This window comes from Pseudorca crassidens, chromosome 4 (assembly GCF_039906515.1).
Source record: "Pseudorca crassidens isolate mPseCra1 chromosome 4, mPseCra1.hap1, whole genome shotgun sequence".
Classification (NCBI taxonomy): Eukaryota; Metazoa; Chordata; class Mammalia; order Artiodactyla; family Delphinidae; genus Pseudorca; species Pseudorca crassidens.
Genome location: NC_090299.1, coordinates 74438031 through 74458639, shown reverse-complemented (window position 1 = coordinate 74458639; position 20609 = coordinate 74438031). Strand labels below are relative to the sequence as shown.

General features: G+C 43.1%; 1 protein-coding gene and 1 long non-coding RNA gene across 5 annotated transcripts in view; one reads left to right on the top strand and one right to left on the bottom strand.

The window, feature by feature from the left end:
- Nucleotides 1-448: 448 nt before the first annotated feature.
- On the bottom strand, nt 449-17622 carry SRD5A3 (steroid 5 alpha-reductase 3). 2 transcript variants are annotated; one of them, XM_067736031.1, is made up of 5 exons: nt 17286-17622; nt 9840-9982; nt 7844-8041; nt 4327-4461; nt 449-1123 (listed from the first exon to the last, which is right to left on the bottom strand). In XM_067736031.1, exons 1-5 carry the CDS (start codon nt 17504-17506, stop codon nt 963-965), a joined length of 858 nt encoding a protein of 285 aa, XP_067592132.1. In that variant the 5' UTR covers nt 17507-17622; the 3' UTR covers nt 449-962. The 2 variants fall into 2 exon arrangements, with proteins under 2 accessions (XP_067592132.1, XP_067592131.1); XM_067736030.1 differs by lacking the exon at nt 449-1123 and adding an exon at nt 2679-3257 and having other exon boundaries at nt 17286-17618.
- Nucleotides 17623-17669: 47 nt separating this feature from the next.
- Nucleotides 17670-20609, top strand: part of LOC137223171 (uncharacterized) — a 133444-nt gene continuing 130504 nt past the window's right edge. For all 3 annotated transcript variants that reach the window (XR_010942744.1, XR_010942746.1, XR_010942745.1), the window contains exon 1: nt 17670-17889. This is a non-coding gene — a long non-coding RNA (uncharacterized lncRNA). The remainder of the gene's footprint in view (nt 17890-20609) is intronic.

The window sequence follows — 20609 nt, the reverse complement described above, 5'->3', positions numbered from 1 at the left end:
CAGAAAGACGCTATGTAGACCAAGGAGCCCTGACAAAAAATGCACATGTGCTATGAGGCTTTTACCCAGAGGGCTAGGCTCAGGAGGCAGATATGTCTTTCTGTAGAGAAATCTCTTGTGTTCTTTTGTCCTCTAAGCATTTCAAGTGTTCAGAGTCTTTTTGAAGGAAGAGACCTGATATTATGTGCATAGAGTAGCTCTCTGTTTCCCCCAAACCAATACATGGCTTTCTAGATCATTGGTATTTGAGAAAAAGGATGAAGTATGCATCACGTGAATTACTTAGGGATCACTGCCACCTCCACTGTTTCTTGTCCATTTATCAGAAAAATCTTAGACTAATGTAAGACACTGATAAAAATCAGCTGAATATTTTTTTTTCTGATAAGCAATGTAAGCGAGTGGGCAGAAATTGCTTAGATAGGTGTAAAAAATTTCTACTTGCTCATTTACTATTTTAAGACCTTTAATACAACAGTTCATTTTGAGATATGTTACTTATCAATGGTCTTTGAATTTTCAAGTAACTTCAGTTATGCAAATGTTTACAGTCTCCTTAAACTATCCATTAAACTTCATATAAAAGTACCGGCAAAGGCTTTTTTTTGGGATAGGAATTCTAGCAATAACCACTCATTGAATTAAAAACACAATACAGAACAAAGCTTTGTGGAGACAAAATAATCCATGCTACTGAAAGCAAATGTTAGTATAGAGGATGAGCTACAACTTGGAGACTTAAAAACAAAGGTTATTTTCAGTACACTTTTCTATTCAGTAGCTAATCCAGGGAATGCTGTCATGAGGTAGTTCAGTAACATTTTCCCGAACTTAATAGTAACAGAGAATTAAAGAGTAAAGCTATTCAACTAAGCCAATAGGAAAATCAAGAATCTCCAGCCCCAAGCTATTTCTGGATTATCCATGTGAAGAATCTGCAGACTCTCTCTGGTGTTCTCCCTTTAGGCACATGGACTATTTTTACCAGCACAAATAGCAACGTTGACTGTGATCTTGCAAGCACAATTCTCAATTATTCTCCACGGCTGAGCTTTCGCCAAAGACCACACAACTTTGTTTGGAGCCTCTTTGAGGACATCACTACTTCCTTTTCTGTCTTCACCTAGAAATGCAATGTTTGGGCAAGGAAGGGGGAGGGAGAGTAGAAGACAGGAGAAGCATGAGAAGGATGGCAAGAACATGGGGAGCACAGAGCTGACTGGGAACCCTCTCTCAGGGCCCGACAGGCTTCTTCACAGGGAATGCTCATTATTTTACTTAAAAGTACAATGAAATTCCAGAATAGCAGACAAATTCCTAGTCTAACCTAGTATAAAACCGTATGCTAAAGCAAAATACATTTTTCTGCCCAAATAATATTCTAAAATTATTTATGCCATTTGTGTGGCAATTAAGGCCAAAATGCAATATGCTTTACATTTCTGGTGTAGAAAGTTTTGTTCCTGAGTCCCGGTCCTGAGGATGGCAAATCTAAATGATAAATGAAATGACTATGTCATTTATTAGATGGAATAGCTGATGGAAATGGTATTTGATTATTGGGGAGAAAATGTTACTTCAGAAATCTAAGCACTTTAGAAAATGTGCTGATGTACATATATTGAAAGTTGGGTTAAAAAGAATCTGTTTACCAGCTTCGGTTTACTACTCCAGAGATGCAGGTTGGGAGGATATTCTTAGACTGTGCCTTCCATGCATGTCTGGTTAATAATGAGGTGCTTTCCCCCATAGCATGGCACATCTTAGTGCAAAACTTTAGTACCTAGTAGACTATAAGAAGATATCTGTATAAAAGAAATAAAGTTAATACCTCAGCCAGTAAGCCAGTAAATCTTATGCTGCACGAATGTGCAGTTTTTTACTGCGTTGCTCAGGCTATAGTATTATTTTCTACTTTCACACCATGCAGTTATATCCACTTGATTTAATCATGGATATTTTCTTTAACATAAGCTATCTTAAGTGCAAATTTCATTTTTAAATATCTTCAGATTCATTCTATTAGTTAAAATACACTCAGGCAGACATTAATCCAATTTGAATAACTACATATGAATGAGGCTACAGCACTATCCAATACCGGGAGCAAGTCAGTTCCATTCATGAGGGCTTTTTATGCATAAATATAAAAATATTTTATTTCAGATGCTTACACTTTTAAGGTACTCCCTAGAAAGGGATGTCAAAAAAATATTAAATAAAAGAGGTTTCAAACTTTGTTAGGCTATGATTTGAGGGGGAAATGACTATTGATGGTTACATAGCTGGAAATCTTTGTGGTAATAAGTATAAGCTAACTTCAATCAACTCACTTTTCCCAGAATCCATTGGTGTGAAATTATACATTGTTGTTATTTTCAAAGGCTATTCAGCTTTGACTGATATGCAACAAGCAGTTACTGAGCACCTGCTATATTGCTTATTGTGTAGTCTAGTTAATTTGTCTGTAGCAAAAACAAAGCCACAGATGACCTTATCTCTTCCACTGTGTGTGTGTTTGTTTGAAGCTGTTTGTATATTCTTGATTAGTCTGTTTTTGAAGCAGCTTGGAAAAGTCTCATCTACTTTTTAGCATTTGGTTGCTTTTATAAAGCGTCTTAGAAAGCAGACATAGCACTCCCAGGTCTGCCAGAAGTATTTCTTCTCTGAAGACTCAATTTCTTCCATTGTTTAAAAAAATTTTATTTATTTTGCCACGCTGAGCAGCAAGTGAGATCTTAGTTCCCCAACCAGGGATCGAACCCATGCCCCCTGCAGTGGAAGTGCGGAGCCTTAACCATTGGACTGCCAAGGAAGTCCCAAGACTCATTTTCTTGAGTGGTATTGCTTTGCTCATGCACTGAAGACTTCTGGTAACAGAAATGGACCAGAGAGTTTTAAACAGTTCTACAGAAATTGTACTTTGGTCTCTAGACTTTGTTGTCCTTGGGAATTGGAACTGTCACCTGGTGTGCATTCCTCATAACTGAGATTATCTTAAAACAGAAATGGTAGGAAAGCTTTCCTGTGCTTCGGGTAGGAGACGAATTTGCTTTTGTAGAATCTGTGGCTGAGGAAAGCTGACAGGGCCTGGCTGAAGAAGACATATGTTACCACGAGCCACCAAGTTAAGTTGTGGAAACCAAAGGTGACAGCCATGGAAATGTAGATCATCAGCTCTGCCAGGTAGTTAGGGGAAGAAACGTATTCAAACCAGTCTCCAAAAGGGATTCGGTGGTTACAGTGAATGACCACTCCTGAAATGGAAAAAGAAGATACCCTGAACATTTGAAGTTGCCAAAACGAAGTTTTACCACTTCACCCTCCAAATAATTTATAAAACTCATTTAGAAAAAGGTGTCACAGACCTGTACAAACCACCATCCTGTCACACCTCCATTGTCATTCTACTACATATTAAAAAGTCACATGCTGAGGTTATACTAACAACTGTAAATACATTTCTCCAACAATCCTCCAAGCTATTAAGAACTCAGACACCAGAGTCAGACTGCATGAGTTCAAATCCTAGCTCTGCCACTTACAAGCTGTATAACTTTAGATAAGTTGCTTAACCTCTCTGTGCCTCTCTTTCCTCATCTATAAAATGAGGATAAGACTGTACCCGCCTAAAGCGAGTTCTGTGAAGTTACATATAAAGCACTCAGAACAGGGCCAGCACAAAATAAGCACTTGATAAACGCTGAATAGTACTATTCCATTTTTAATATTTCAAAAAGTCTAATAAAAACTGTAACTGTGATAAGTCAACACAAGTTAACTAAAGAGTCAAGGTTTTTTTGCTTTAGCTGGAATGATACTAACTTGGCACAGTAATACTAGGGCTCACATGCTGGTTAGACACATATATGCAGTGTAGGCCCCAAAATGTGGACACAGAATAGAGTTGCAGAATGTCAGGGCTAGATGGTGTCAGGGAGGTCTTTCAGTAAAATGCTCTCATTTTACAGATGGGAAGATCAAGACCCAGAGAGTCTTGTCAAAAATGAGCATTGGAGGGCTTCCCTGGTAGTGCAATGGTTGAGAGTCCGCCTGCCGATGCAGGGGACGCGGGTTCATGCCCCGGTCCGGGAAGATCCCACATGCCGCGGAGCGGCCGGGCCCGTGAGCCATGGCCTCTGAGCCTGCGCGGAGCCTGTGCTCCGCAATGGGAGAGGCCCGCGTACCGCAAGAAAAAAAAAAAAAAAAAGAGCATTTGATAGATTAGTCAACTAATTAGGGCAGGAAAGAAAAGAGAGAAGTAATATGTACACCTAACTTCTGAGGGCTAAAATCCACATGCAGTGGTTCTAAAAGATATCTCACCTGCTTTATTTTTCCTGAGATTTCCAAGAATGACATGACACTTATACTGATGGACAGATGACCAGATGAACATCATCATTCCGAGGATATGGAACCACCGAGCTTGCATCAAGAGATTTTTCCCTATCACGTAGACTACAGAAATAAGAATTATCTTATTAGCCAACTCTGCAAAATTTCAGAGGCTCAGAGCATTAAAAAAATCATATAATCAGTAGAACACCATTACCTACTTATTCTGTTCTTCATGACTGGAAAATCATCCTGTTATAATTTCCCAAGTACAGAGGGGAGAACAGCATCCCTGTGGATGAGGGAGGTGTGCTCCTCAGCCAGGGGCAGCTTCAGGGGCCCCTGGCAGAGAATTCCATATCAACACATTCTCTTGCTCCTTCTTCAAGTGCTTCAAGCACAGGGGTCAGCTCTGTCTCCCACTCTTGTGATGCACTCTTGTGTGGTGAGACTACTTAGCATTTTTATTTCTAAGCCTGGTTTTATGTCCTCTTTCTTACAGTCCGTCAGAAAAACACTTCCTAAAGGATCTCATCCCGAGCCATTTCTAAGGAAACCTTTAACGCTGACTTGACTGGCTCTGGCCAGTGAAGAAAATCACTGGAAGTAAAGGCTAACAGTGGAACTTCTCAAAAAGAGGAGAAATGGAAACTGCAAGATAAAGACCAAAACAGTGTCCCTTTCTGATTAGAGAGAATCTAGTCAGAGAGATTTCGTTTCAGGAGTAGAAACACTCAAAAGTTTCATCTTCTTTCTTCTCCAGCTACCAAGAAGACGTGAAGAATGCAGGTTTTCTAAGGACTGGCATTAGAAAAACAAATTAAGGACTTCCCTATGTTCAGCAGGAAGCAGTGAGGCTAGTCAGGGATTTGACTGAAAAAACAAAGCTGTCCATTGACAACGGGGAAGAGCCGGAGGCTCTGCAGCCAAGAGGGAGCCCCTACAAAGTTGATTCAGGTAGGAGAACCAAGGGTCAAGCTATTCCATATGGGTACCTGGAGGCAGGACTCAGCTGATGACAGCTAATGACTAATGACAGTCCACCAAAATCTAATTGTGTTAATTTCTTTTAAAAACTTGCTTTCTCTAAACAATCTACCATAGTCTCTTAATGTTGACTAAGTTTAGCCATTTAACTAAATAGTTATATTTTTATAAGTTAAAAATAAGCAGAATATGAAAAATAGTTTTAAATCAGAGGGCTATAAGAGCAAGTCACCACAGGATTAAAACTTGAAGCAAGTGTCTGAGAGTTCATGTTACAGCCAAGTCACCTACTCTAAAGGCAGAGAAATTACCTATGAGAGAAAAAAAAATTTTAAGAGGAAGTTTTGATACAGGAAAGGGGAGGCAGGAGGAAGGCTATTTACTCAGAGTCTAATCTGTGTAGTATTTAGTTATTCATTTATTCATTCGTTCCTTATTGAGTGTCTACTGAGTGTGGCATCTCTCACAAGGGATAAAGCAGTGGGTAAGTCAGGTGAGGTCCCAGTCCTCATGAACTCACACTCTAGTAGCAAGAGATGAAACAAGTAAAAAAATCAATGACCAAGATAATTTAAGGTACAGATGGTACTCTGAAGAAAAAACAACAGAACAATGTAATGGAGAGTGACTGGGGGTGGACCCTCTAGACTCTGAAGGCAAGGAGATGTGAAGATATGGGTAGTTTACAGATACACTTTCTTTCCACTTTCACAAGAACCCTCTGAAATCAGTATATGTCCCTAATTCCAGATGAAGGTTCTGAGGCTCTGAGATGTTAATAAGCCAGAATTCAGACTCAGGCCCCTCTGACGCCCAAGCCCCTGTCATTTCTATCAGACTCTGCAGCTGGCAAATGCCCCAGTGTTCTCTTCCAATGAATTCCAGAAACCAGTCCTCCCCATACTGTCCCAGATGATCTCTTGAAGGACAGGTAAGTGAAACACAAGTTTCAGAAAACTTCAGAAAGGAGTGTCTACAAGCTATTTTGTGGGTGTCTCAGCAGCCTTTCCTTGACTTCTCATACAGGAAGGAAGGTGGAAGTTGGGGTCCAGCCAGCAGAGGAAACTCCAGGAGAGATATGTAATGCTAACAGACTGCAAACTAGTGGGTTACCAAAGTGCTTTGGAAAGCTCCTTTGGGTAAAAACCTCGGACTGTTCTCCAGGAATGACGGCTCAAACCATGACATGGGAGGCACAAGGATGCCACAGCCAAAAGCTCAGGGAGGAAAAACTGACTTACGTTCAGAGAAATTAGATGGAGAGATGCTAACTGAGTGGCTGGAGCCAATAAACAACTCAGGAATTGAGAAAGAGCGTCAATAAGTCATACTTTAAAATCTTTCCTTGCGCCATGGAGGCCACGGGCTGTCCTACAGCAACAGAGAGAGAGGCCAATCAAGGGGCACTTGACACTGAAATCAAACCTGAGGAGAGAGCTCACTCACTGAGTACTGGAAATATCCAGACCATGGGCTCAATTTACAAGGAGGGATAGGGCAGCTTTAGGAAACAGGGAGACTTGGGCTTAGAGAAAACAGCTGTGAAGGACCTACCCTAGAGCGTGTGGGTTGACGGATACCAAGGATGCGAGATGAAGTTAAGCTCAGCACTAGAAAACTCATTTCCATCACCCAAAATGACTTGAATTCTTTATGATAAGCATGCACTGTTTTTACAAAAACCATGGTCAGATATGTCAGATATCCAATCCTCCCTCTCCCCCATCCCCCAAATCACATTTCATTTCCTCCTCATAAACAAGGTCATGATTTTGCTTCCCTCTTCCTGGCTAGTGAGAGCTCAGAAGTGTTAAGGCACAATTTTGATTTACCACAGTGCTCTTTTGTCCTCTCCGCTCAGGCTGCCTCACTTGAAATAAGCTTTGTTACAACGGGAACAATCACAAGAACGAGATGGCAACAAAATGGCTCCCTACCTCCTCTTCAAATCCCAACTATTCACCATGAGCTCAGGCCACCCTTTCCTCCTCTGGTATTCCATGATTTCACCCTGCACAACAACTTTCCCTTCCCCACCCTCATCCCTCACCCCTCCACCCCTGGATGATGAGGCTTTGGTGAGGCAGCTTGGCTTGCTGACCCTTTCTCCTGTTCCAGTGTGTTCCCCTGCTTCCTGTTCTACTCTTGACCACACTGCCTCTTCCTTTCCAGACTAACTCCACAGAAGTTCACTGACTTCAATCCCACTGATGGAAACCCCACATCCCACTTCTTCCTCCCTAAACCAGGCCTCCTGAAGACTTTGCACTTTATTCTCTTTACTGAAGGCATTGCTGCTTACATTGGTGTCTCTCAGGTTTTAGCAGTTATGGTTGTGATGTGCATCTGCTAGGCACCCTTGGGCATGCTGACTTTTTAAAGCTACAATTAGAGCCCAAACTCCTCAAATGCGAAGTGAACTCCTACTTTCTAACTTCCATAATGCTTGGTGGAATGCTTCACCCGGAGTCCCTCATATACCCAGTGACTCAGCTGACAGACCCCAGCAACCACTCACCATTCCTGCCGTCCATTGGCACTTGGCTCAACACAGTTAGGCCAACAAGGACATAGTAGACAAGTCCAAAACAGTACTGCACGACGTGAATCATGGCATTGGAGAAGACACTGACATAGAAGCACTCGAAGAGTCTTCGTAGGCTGTGTAGCCACAGAAACACTAGCACTAAGAACGCAGACAGCACGAGCTCACCCCCTACAATTCAGAATGGAACACACTCAGCATCTCTCTCTCCAGGACTAATCCAAAGTTATGATTTCCCCTACTGTTAAACAGGGTATTAAACAAGATCAGAGCTTGGAAGGGGCCCTAGATATCATCCAGCCTAACACCTCCTTTGTTTGGCAATGAGGGAGTGAGCCAAGTGAAGTCAAGGCATTTGGCTCAAGGTTACACAGTAAGCTGGTGACAGAGCTGAGACAGACTCGGGTCTCCTGACTCTACGCTGTGATGTGAAAGCCTTCTGGGTTACATGGCTGTGAAGGGATCCATGCTCTCAGAACCCAAACTCCATGGTCTCTGGTCCCTGGCACTAATCCCCATCTGAAGATAGTCAGGAAGAGTTCCTGGATGACCTCTGAGCAAGGACTCCTGGTGGGATCCCTGAGGTCAGTGGGGAGAAGAGACACAGGCATATACAGAAGCAGAAAGGGGGATGGGAACAGAGACAGGAAGAGTTATGCATTTCTTTCTGTATTAAAAAAAAAAAGAAATTATACTTTTGGGGGACTGTGAGACTTGAGATCTATCTTCCTATCTGCCTCTCAGCCCTCTGCCTCAAGAGAAGTCAGAAGAAATTCTGGTTTTTAAAATGACATAAAATCTAGATGTTTTTTAAAAATGTTATCACACACATCATAAAAATACAATAAGGACACAGCCTAATGAATTTTTGCAAAGTACACCAGCCCATCCCACCCATACGACCAGCCCCTACATCAAGAAACAGAACACAACCAGCACCTCGTGCTCCCCTCCAGGCACTGCCCGTCCCCGCACCCTCCCACGGGTACGCTCTATGGAGACTTCTATCACACAGATTGGCTTTGCCTGCTTTTCTCATTTAAATATAGTGAAACCTAGTTCTAACTCTTCAGGAATAGGATAAAACAAACAACCAAATACAACTCCTCACAACCACCCTTCAAATATCAGAACCCAGCCAGCCCCCCAGTAAGCAAATGAAGAGGTAAAGTTTTAATGGGTGAAGTGGGATTCACCGAGGTATCTTCCCCTCCCAAGTAGGATCTGCATAGCTTTTTCTTTCCGTCATCTTTTGCAACAAGTTCCTCTGGTTATACAGAAAAGGACTGTTCCTAGGAAGCCAGCGGTTTGGCTGCTGGAACAAAGGACAGAGATAGCACCAGAACAATTTGTTTCTAATTCTGCCCCTCTCCTGATGCCTGATATTAATTGAGGCCACTTTATGGTTTTCACCTTCAATTCCTTACCTTTTAAATTGTTCTGTGTATCCTTTATTCAAGGCACAGTGAGGCAAATTTAAATGCTATTTTGTAATCATCTGATCAACAACTATTTACAGTCAATTTTTTTTATACAACCAAAGCCTCACAGCATAACAAACATTTTTAACCTGTGATCAAAAAGTAATTTTCTATCAAATTTCTGGAGTCCAGAGGCATGATTGTGGTTGGAACTATATATATGATAAATGTTTCAAGGCAAACCTGAGGGATCCTAAAGTACTAAAAATATCAGAGGGAGAACAGCCAGTCCTGTTCAGCACAGCACTTGCTGGGAGATCAGGGATGAAGAGCTGACTCTCAGCTCTGCCATGATCTCAGTGAAGGACTTGGGGCCTTCCCCTTGGCCATCTGGCTGTGATCCACGCGGAACCCTTTCTGCCCCACCCTTCACTTCCCAGCCCTGCCAAGAAGCTGAGAGTGGCTATGAAATACCGAGAACACCTCCCTGCAGGCAGGAGAGACAGGAACAGGATACAACGGTTGGTATTAGCCAGAGGAGTTGTTACCTCGGAATTGCGCAGCCCCAAGAATTCTGAGTAAATGATGAAGCCAGTTTGGAAAAGGTGCTCCCACAAACAGAGACTGAGTAAGGCTCCAAAGCAGGAAGCCATTCCACAGCACTGAGATGATATAGAAGTGAGAAAAATACCTGCGGAGGGAAAACAAGTTAGGTAATAATCAGAGTGGATCCACTTTAAGCCTTTATACAGGAAGACTATTTTTAGTTTCCCTATCCTCTTTCCTCCATTCCGCAAGTATAGCTTTGCTTTTTAATAGAACCTGAATCCTACAGATGTTCAGATTTTTGAAATTTCCTTTCAAATGATGGGACTGGTTAACTAATAAGAAAAAGAGGCTTCCTAAAGTCAACAAGAACATGAATGACCTTGTTAAACTTAGATGTAGGGTTAATTAGCTCTCTCTTATCTTCAGGTAACAGGATTGGGCTCAAACTCAAAAATAGGGGCCCCAGGGCCTGGCAGAGACAGCCTAGATTGTGCTAACACTAGCCAAATCTGTGGAAGATTTCTAAATCTCGAGTGATATTGCTGCAATAGCCGTACAACTGTTACACAAGATTTGCACAATCACAGGTTCTCAGGGTTGCAAGAAACCTTAAAGGTCTTCTGATTCAGTGTTTTCTTAAATTGTGTTGATCTAAATTACTTTTATAATAACATGACAAATATTAACTCATAAAACTAGCTATCAACTCCTGATGGGTACCGCTCTCATACAAATACAATACATATTTTGCAATCATGACAGTAACGAATGAAATAAATAAAACCACAAAACCAATAAAAGTTGAAATTAGTAATTAGCAATGTCAATTTAACATGAAAGATTATGCTGGTTTGCTGCAAAGGAATCACCTAATATGGCACCAGGGCCTAACATGCTTTTTTGAGGTCTCTTTACCTATACCTCTACTATTTTTCTCTAATCAAATCAATGCAAAATCTTTCTGACACTGCAGGGTGCCTGGAGGTCACCTGGCCTTCCCTGGTCTTCAATGCATCACATCTATATTAAGCCCTCCTTCTTGTCTCATTTATCTGTGATGCAGTAAGACAGCCTGGAGTCAATAGGATTACACATAGATTCAGGGACTCCTCTTCCAGTTGATTCAGAGTATGCTTGTATGTACCAGACCTCACAGTCCCCCAGACTATGCCCACAACCCGTCTGACAAACACTGATCTAAGCTGACCATTCCATAGCAACCCACTTATTCTCCCCACTACTGTTACAAATTCTATCACCAGATCTGTCCTCTCTGAGATGTCCTGTTATTCTGGATTCAGATCTTCTCTAGGCTCAAGAGCTTAGTTTCCTGCAAAGTTCATGCATGAGTGTCAAGTCCACCCCCTCGTCCCCACCCCTGGGCCCCTGGCCTTTGGTTGCCTCCCAGGGTCTTCCGTAAGACACACTTCCTAGAACTGAGCCCAGGTCTGGTCTGAGCCAGCAGAGCAGAATGGCAGCTGCAAGGTGCTCTGCAGGCTCCCATGGAAAGGGGAGGGGCCAGCTTCTGAGGAGCAACTTTCAGCCGCTTTACCTACTTCATGTTTTCAAAACAATTTACTGAGCACTTAGAACATGCTAGGTGATGTTCTTGGAGCTGGAGACGCAGCAGGGAGCAAACTGAGCAGGTGGCTGCCGTGATGAAGTTTATCTTTCGGCAGACAGTCAGCAAATGAACCTGTAGACATCTAGCCCAGTGCTGGGTGAGGGAACAGAGACGGTGCAGAGGGGAGGCCATTCTGGGTGAGTGGTCAAGGATGGCCTCTCTGGAAGTGACACTTGGCTAGAATGAATAACCTTTGTGAATTTCTGAGCAAAGAATGTTCTAGGGAGAGGAAACAACCACCACGAAGGCCCTGAGGCACAACAAAGGACACATGTGTGGAGGGTGCTAGGGCATGAAAAGCAAGGGCAGACCCTACAGGGCCCTGTAAGGACACTGGCTTTTTTTTTTTTTTTTTTTTTTTTTCCGGTACGCAGGCCTCTCACTGTTGTGGCCTCTCCCGTTGCGGAGCACAGGCTCCGGACGCGCAGGCTCAGCGGCTATGGTCCACGGGCCCAGCTGCTCTGAGGCATGTGGGATCTTCCCGGACCGTGTCCCCTGCATCAGCAGGCGGACTCTCAACCACTGTGCCACCAGGGAAGCCCAGGACACTGGCTTTTAAGTGGGATGGGAAGGCATCTGAACACAGCAACCTGAAGTAATACTTTATGTTTTAAAAATCCTTCTGGCTGATGGAAAAGTTCTGGAGATGATGACAGTGGTGATGGCTGCACAACAATGTGAATGTACTTAAAGCCAATGAGCTGTACACGCAAAAAGGGTTAAAGTGGAAAATGGTATGTCATGTATATTATATCACAATCAAAAGAAAAAAAAGAGAGAGAGCATTGTTCATTCATTTTGGTCTTTTTTAAGTTAAAAAAAATCCCCCTGGTAAGGAAAGAGAATCGTCCAGTTGTGGGGAGACCAGTTAAAGAGTATTTCATTTCATCTTCCCAACAATCCTGTCAAGTTTGCATTATATTTACATGTGGCAGCTGAGAAAACTAAGGCTCAGAAGGTTAAGTTACTTATCCAAGGTCATGCAGTAAGTGGCAGTGTTGGCTCCACACTCAGCCCTGATGACTCTGAAGTTAAAATCACATGGCTGTGCTCCTATTCATGTGATCTAGACTTGCCGGAACCTGCTTTTCCAGCCCTATGTTACATGTACCAATTTATACCAAACCATAAGTCAACCAAATTACTCAAGAATGTTTGATATAAGATGCTAAGCCACATTTTGCTGTGCCCTACTTGTGCCATGGAGTTTTGATTCACAGGCAGATTGTTTTCCTTATTCCTACATTTTGCACATTCTATCTCTTGTTTTGCTTGCCTTATTGCCTGCTACAGGAAACGTGTCCTACTCTTAATTCGTGGTTACATCTGTTTTTTGAAAAGACCCAGCTCTAGCCTCAAAAGCAGATCTGAAAACTCTCCTTCCTTCTCTTCTAGACGCTCTCCCTCTTTTCCCCCCTTGGCACTTTGCTTAACTGAAGTGAACCCCTGGGAGCAGGGATATGGGGACCCTTATGGTAGCTCAGGGCTGGGCACCGAGCAAGCACTCCTCTGACTTAACAAACATTTTGGTGCTTAGTATAAGCCAGGGACTGCTCTAGGCTCTGGGGATACAGCAATGAACACAAAAGACAACAGTTCCTGCCCTCATGGAGCTTATACTCACAGTTACACACAGAAGTAAAATTTACACCATGTCAGTAGGTGATAATTGCTAACAAGAAAACTAAAGCTGGGAAGAGACGAAGAAGTGCTGGGGATGGTAGTATTATACTTTTAAACAGGGTGGGTAGGGCAGGCCTCGTTGAGAAGGTTATACCTGAGCAGAATTATAGGAAGTGAGGGCATAAACCATCTGGCTATTTGGGGGAAGAACTTTCCAGGTAGAGGAAAGGCCTCTACAGGGCGAAGGCCCTGAGGGGACAGAAAACAAGCAGAGAGACCCAGAAAACTGGATTGGAGCCACACGAGGGGCAAACGATAGGATCTCAGTGAGGTGGTGGGGACAAGACTGTACAGGGTCTTGGGCTCTTCCTGGGAGTGAGCTGGAAGCCACTAGATGGTTCTGGGACAGGAGATATCTGATCTAACACTACTTGCTGATTGCAAGAACTGATCCCAGGACCAGTTAGGGGAGTCATAGGTTTAATTAAGGAAGGAAACCAATGGTTCCTGAGTTCTGACGAGGTGCCTGGCCCTGTGCCACGTGCTTTAACGTCATAACCACCTGTATGAGGAACAGGTGCTATTATGCTAACACTCCAGTCCATACCACCACCTCTTGCCTGGAGCACCCTTAACGGCCTCTTACCCAGTCTTCTCCACACAATGGCTAGTCATCCTCTCAAACATAAATCACATAATGCCATGCCCCCTTCCCCATCCTAAAGCTGCTTTCCACACACTCAGAATAAAATCTAATCTCCACTATGGTCTGTAAGGCCTGCTGTCTGTCCTGGCCTCCCAAAATAAACTCATCTTCTGCCCTGCCCCTTTCTGATCATCCTTTCTAGTGCTGTCATCGGCAACCCCATCTTGCTCACGATCAAGTAACCAGGCTGGATTTCCTCTGAAGCACTTATTACCATCTGAAATTATTTTGCTTGTTTTACAAGATTTGTTTACATATTTACCATTTTACAAAAACAAAGGCTCCAAGGAACCTAGAATAGCTCCTGGCAATAGTAAGTACTCTATAAACAATGGTTAAATAAATGAATGAAAGAGAAGGTACCACATCCAAAGTTACTCTGAGAAAGCAGTCAAGTTAATCAACAAACCAATTAAAGCTAAAACCTTTTTTTTTTTTTGATTCATTCAAAACATTGATCGAGGACCTTATTATCATCAGGCATTGAGCCCAAGATATGGTAACAAACAAGAAAAATGTAAACATATGGAGTTTACAGTCTAGAGCAGGGATTCCTGACATTTTTCTTCCATCATGCACTCCTTTGGCAGTCTGGTGAAGGCTACATGCCTAAAAGACATAGGGATAAACGAAACCAATTATGCTGAAATATAGGTAACACAACCACTAAGAAACATTTGTAATATATGTGCTTCTTAATTAATGTATTAAATAACAAGATATAGTGGAGGATAATACAGTATTCTTATAGTGAAAATAATGTTTTGAGGTCTCCTCAATATTTTTAATATAACATTAAAAAACTTGTCACAAAATTGCAGGAATTGCTAATTCTACTGTGGTTTGTTGATTACATTCACCATTAAAGTGCCAAATTTCAGCTAGAGGTTAGTGAAATAAAGATGTAATTTTTTCCAATCCAATTTGCCCCAAATTCTATCCACAGATCCCCTGGACTGCAGGTTAGGACCCCTGAACCCTAGGAGGGAAAGTCTGGATGGTTCTCTTTGTCTCTACAGCTCAATTCAATTGCAATGTTTCTATAACATTTTGAAATATTAGAAACAGAAGTACTTCCATATACACTATGCAAGTCAAGAGCACTGTGACTCACGTTCGAGGTCATGTATTTATTCAGACTTTCTGGGAAATCAAAACTCCAGGAAGGGCTTCCCTGGTGGCACAGTGGTTAAGAATCCACCTGCCAATGCAGGGGACATGGGTTCGAGCCCTGGTTCGGGAAGATTCCACATGCCGTGGAGCAACTAAGCCCATGTGCCACAACTACTGAGCCTGTGCTCTAGAGCCCGCAAGCGACAACTACTGAACCCGCATGCCACAACTACTGAAGCCCGCAGGCCTAGAGACCGTGCTCCGCAACAAGAGAAGCCATCGCAGTGAGAAGCCTGCGCACCTCAACGAAGAGTAGCCACAACTAGAGAAAGCCTGCCCGCAGCAACGAAGACCCAATGCAGCCAAAAATAAATAAATAAAATAAATAAATTATTTTTAAAAATTAGAAAAACACAAAAAACAAAACTGCAGGAACCAAAAGAAAACAAGAAAAGCAACTATCACCTTAATTAAAAAAAAAAAAAAAACTACCAGGCAGGGGTAATGGAATCAACATTCCATGAATTCAATTAAGGTTTAATTCTTTCCTCTTTAGGAAAAAATAATCCCAAACAAATTCACCTAAGCTCTTGGGTGCAGAAACGTGATATACAGCTGCCTATTTCTAAGTGTAAAAATTACAGGCTTATTTTCACCTTTAAGAGTACTACTGAATTCTGAACAAGGAAAAATATTTAAATATAGCATCTAGACATTTTTGCCTTTCATGACTGGCCTGGGTTTGCTGCACCTTCTCTAGTATGAAAAGGAATTTTAGTTTAAATTTAGAAAAAAGACCAAACAAAACACCATGGAAGGGTCCGTTCTAGAATTCTGGAAGAAGAAAAACACATAAATTATTTCATAATATAGCAGAAGTTACAAGGAGCCCAAAGAGTACCAATTTTGTAGTAAAGAGTAAGGGAAAGGTACAAAATTTGTTTCTTGGCCGTCAAATATAAGGACAGACCGGAGCAGTAACAGGTAGGGTATGGGAGCCAAAGAGGTAAGTGCTGGGAATGATTTGAAATATGCCCTCTACTCCAGAAACAGTAGTACCTTTTCTAAAATTCAGAAAATAAATTGTTAGAACTCACACTCTCAAAAGAATTTTTTTCTTCACCTTGTAACACTAAAAAAATGACAATCTAGGAATGTTCCTGCTATGAAATAGAAAAGTACTACACTCAAAACCTGATGAAAAATAGGATGACCGGAAACTTTAGCTTACAAAGAGCTTCTAAGAAATAGGAGGTTTAATCACTGTGTGTGAATCGTCTACTTCCCAGAGCCTCATTCCCGTTACATTTCCTCAGAATGACCTAGTGCTCGCTTCTCAGTGTTAATACCTGATGAATATTTCTGCAACAGTCAAAAGTGGGAAGCCAAGTTTATTTAGACTCTTTCTTGTCTGCAGACCTGGGGCACCGCCTATGCGAGGTTTAAGTGAGAACCAAGATGTTTTAATACATCAGAAACCCTATCACATTTCTCCAGATTCCTTCCTAAACGCCAACTTAGGCTGTATCTCCAAGAAAAGCCACTGCTATATTCCTACCGTCTAGCAGTGTTTGGCTGACTCTTCCCGGTAATGTTCTGAATTTAAAGAAAAGCAAACAAAAACCGAAACTATAACAAGCCTTACAATTTCTGAAAGAATTCTATTGAAGTCCTAACGATTTAATCTCTCGTTGAACTTAGTTATGAAATCTGCTGAAAGTCAAATGGGGCTTAGGGACCAGGCTTGCCTAAAATGTGCCATCTTGGGGAACATTTCTCCAGGGGCACCTGCCGAGATGCGGGTAAGGAGCGTCAGTGCGATCGAAGGAGGTGGGCGCCAGTTGGTGACCCGCGTCTCACCCTTCATCCTAACTGTTTAGAGTTGGGAAACAAATACGGGACACAGAGGCGCGAAAGGAGGGCCTGCCTTCATTTTTAGTGAGTTCCGGCGACCTCAAGTAAGCTTATGAGCCCCTAGAGTGCAGGAGAGGGGAAACAGGAGAATTTTCGGAAACTTTAATTTACCGCCTGGTGACCGGGCCTAAATTGGGAAGCGCTGCCATTTACCCCGAAGGAAAGGTTACGTGCGGCCAGAAGTTCACGTTCCTGCACCCCGGAAGGTGCGCGCAGCTCAGCACCCTCGGTGTCGACGGACACTCGCGGCATTCAGCCCCCAGCGCCACGCAGCGGACGCGGGCAGAGCCGGAGGGCGGGCCGGCGTTGCGCCGCGTCGAGGAACCCGCCTGGGCCTCCCGGGCCGGTCCGCGCCGGCCCCGCCAGCCCCGCGCCCACCTCTGCTGCCCCCTGCCGGCTGCTCGAGCGGGGCGCCCCCGGCTCTCCGCGCCTAGGCAGCCAGGACTCGCGCCCGGGCGCGGTTACCTCTTGGGGACATCAAAAGCCCGACAGGCGGCCGGTCGCGACGGCCCCCCTTCCTTGGTTTTTCCATAGCGGATCAGGTCCTGGAAGAGCGCGCAGCCCGGAAGCAGGCCGGACGGCACGAGCTGCAGCAGTAGGGTCAGCAGGAAGGCCGCGGCCAGCGTGAGCCACACGGCACGCAGCGGATTCAGCGCCGAGAGTTCGGCCCCCGCCCAGGGAGACATGGCCGGCGCACCCGGCGTCCGCGCTCCTCGGGCCCTCGCCACCCGTTGGCGGAGAAACAGCCACTCGAGCGCGGCGCGCCGGCCTCAGCCGGGCGGGACGTGGGTGACGCAGCGCAGGGCTGGGTCGCGCTCGGCCCCGCCCAGGACACGCCTCCCGGGAGGAGGCACCGCCCCGCCGCGCGGAATTCTTGGTCTGGGTCTTGCCGGAGCTTGTTGGTCGCTCTATCACTAGTCTGAGTCGGGGTTCCTATATGGAACCCCAGAAATACGACTCAACAGTATGATTTAAAGCAGCGGAACGAAGAAGACTACGTCTGCAAGTCTTCACTGCAGCACTGTTTTCATTGGAAAAGTGGAAACAATCCAGAATGTTCCACGTTAAGGTATCTAGCTAAATTATGGTACAATAACATTGGAGTATCATGAATCCATTAACATAATTATGAAGACGGTCGAAACACGGAAAACTGCTTATGATAACTGGAACTGTAGGTTAAGCGAAAAAAAAGACTAAAATATATAGCTATGATTGCGAACAACTATATTAATATGAATGTGTGAATATATGGATGAAGAAGGCGGGACATACAAGAAAATGAATAGTTGTATTAGGATGTTAGGAATGTGTATAATTTAAACGCGTAAAGTAGAAAGTCAAGACAATTGCACGTACAAAAATGAAAGTGGTAAAAATTCTATTTTAAAAACTGCAGTCCTCTCCCTACTAGAGTTCCACTTCTTAGAGGCAAAGTTTTTAACACCATCTGCCGTTTCTGATATTTACTCCGTGTAGTGACTGCTATTTTTATTGACTCATCAATTTTAAACAACATTGATTTTCAGTTAGGACAAATGTAAATTTAACTCTTTTAGGTAATTTTTTTAAAGCCTTGAAAATGTCAGTGCTTAAAATATTGTATGCCTCTTATATGACAGGCATCGTTTTGCACACCAAGGACAGAGAGGCTTACAGGACAATGTCCCTGCCCTTCTGGAGCTTAGGTTCTTGAGGTTGGGTGGCAGGTGAGGGGTAGGAGAGGGGAGTGGCCGCCCTTACCCCAGTGTGATACCCTACATTTGTGTTGAATGAGCCACAGGGAACTGGGTAGGAAGGTTATTGTGGCTTGAACAGTCCTTTGGAATGTTAAATGTGCCAGCTTCTTAAGAGTTTTGGTTCTTTGTTCAAGGACACTTCAGCCTTTACCAGTGACTTGAGAAACACGTGATAAAGGTTAGTCAAATTGGCCTTCCAGCTGGGACAATGAGGTCTCTCTGTATGACCTAGGGTTTCATCTGCAGGGGTCACCTCTTCATTGTCTCTTCACTGTTCTTAAGTTAACCCCATAGAAATGCTGCTGGACTTTCTAGAACATCTTTCCAGACAAGCTACCTGGAAGTTCATTGCAGGGATCAAGTTTCCTGAGTGGGAGGTTCTCTTGTAGTTACCTGATCTGGGGAAGGATCACAAAACAATATGGGTGTGTGTGTGTGTGTGTGTGTGTGTGTGTGTGTGTGTGTGTGTGTGTGTGTGTGTGTGTGTGTGTGTGTGTGTGTGTGTGTGTGTCACAAAACAATATGTGGGGTGTGTGTGTGTGTGTAGTGGAAACAGGAAAGACTGAAGCTGGAGGGAAAAATTATCCCATGTTTTCTGGCTTGAATTTTAGTTAGAGTTCACAGCTCATATTCAGACAAGCCCCCTGTAGAGGGCAGTGGCTGAACAGGAAGCCACAAGTCAAACCCTACTGTAAGCATTTGTAAATGTTGAAATGCTTACTGGAGTGAGTTATTTCAAAAGTGGAAAACCAGGCTAAAGCCTGTTAGACAGATCATCGCCAAGAAGTATCAATCAGTTTTTGTCTTTCTTCATTTAATTACCTGCACTGTATAATCAGCAAACCTCTGGCTTGGCCTGCAGTAAATGACAATGCCGTTTTTCCAGTTGTTCAGGCCAAACCCCTTGAACTCAGCCTTGATTACTCTCTTGCTAAATACAATCTGTCAGCAGATCCTGTTGGCTCTACCTTCAAAATATGAAACGAAAATTCAATCACCTTTGGAGTCAGTGCTTTCCTGAAGGCCCTAGCTAGCTCAATAAATAGGAGAAAGAAATAACAGGTCTACAGACTACAAAGTAAGAAACGAGCTGTTATTATTTGAAGGTAATATGAAACTCCAAGAGAGTCTGCAGATAACATATTAGAACTAATAGAGTTTGGTAAGGTTGGATACAAAAATCAGTTTCTAAATATTGGTCGTTTCTATTTCTGAGCAACAAACAGAAAATAAATGCTTTAAAGATAACATTTTCAGTGGCATAAACTTATGTGTCTAGGAATAAATCTAATAAAAGGTATGTAAATCTTCAAAGAAAATAAAATGTTAACTGGTATTAAAGAAGACATATTTAAAGGGAGAGATATACTAAACTCACAGATCAAAAGACTCAATATAGTTAAAATGAAAATTCTCCCCAAGCTGATTATGGAATAAATGTAGTACCAATCAGACCCCAGCTTTTTATGGAACTTAAGAAGCCGATTCTAAAATTTATATGAAAGTAGGAAGGGCTAAAGATAGCTAAGGTACTCTCAAAAATAAAAAAGAGGACTTGCTTCATGAGATAACAAGACCAATACAAAGATGTAGTAATTATGTCAGTATGGTGTGGAAGCAGGGATAGACGAAGAGACAGTGGAGCATAATGGAGAGTCCAGAAACAGAACCTCCTCCCACTTCCCACACTCCCTTTATATTTCTCCATAGCCTTTGCCATGCCATGCCATGCCATGCGCATTCATTTCTTAATTTAGGAAGCACATTTGTACCTCCTGGTACATAGTGTATGCTCAGTAATTATCTGTGGAATGACTGAATGAATGAACAAACTTACTGAGCCTCCACCATGCATAAGGTTTTATACAGTAAACTATGGGGTGGGGTCCACAGGGCCATGATCATAGGCTCCTTGAACAGCATATCAGAGTGAAAACCTGGGGGCTTTGGAGCAGACACACTTGCATTAGACTGACTGCTCCATTACTTACAATCAGCTATGTAACTTACAGTCACCTCTAAAATAGAAGCACAGGGTGTTGTGCAGGTT

Coding starts and splice junctions, on each gene's coding strand:
- SRD5A3 (XM_067736030.1), bottom strand. CDS start 17,506: ATGTCTCCCTGGGCGGGGGCCGAACTCTCGGCGCTGAATCCGCTGCGT. Junction 9,983..17,285: donor GCTTTTGATGTCCCCAAGAG/GTAACCGCGCCC, acceptor TTCCCTCCGCAG/GTATTTTTCTCACTTCTATA. Junction 3,258..4,326: donor TCTCAGGAAAAATAAAGCAG/GTGAGATATCTT, acceptor TTTCCATTTCAG/GAGTGGTCATTCACTGTAAC.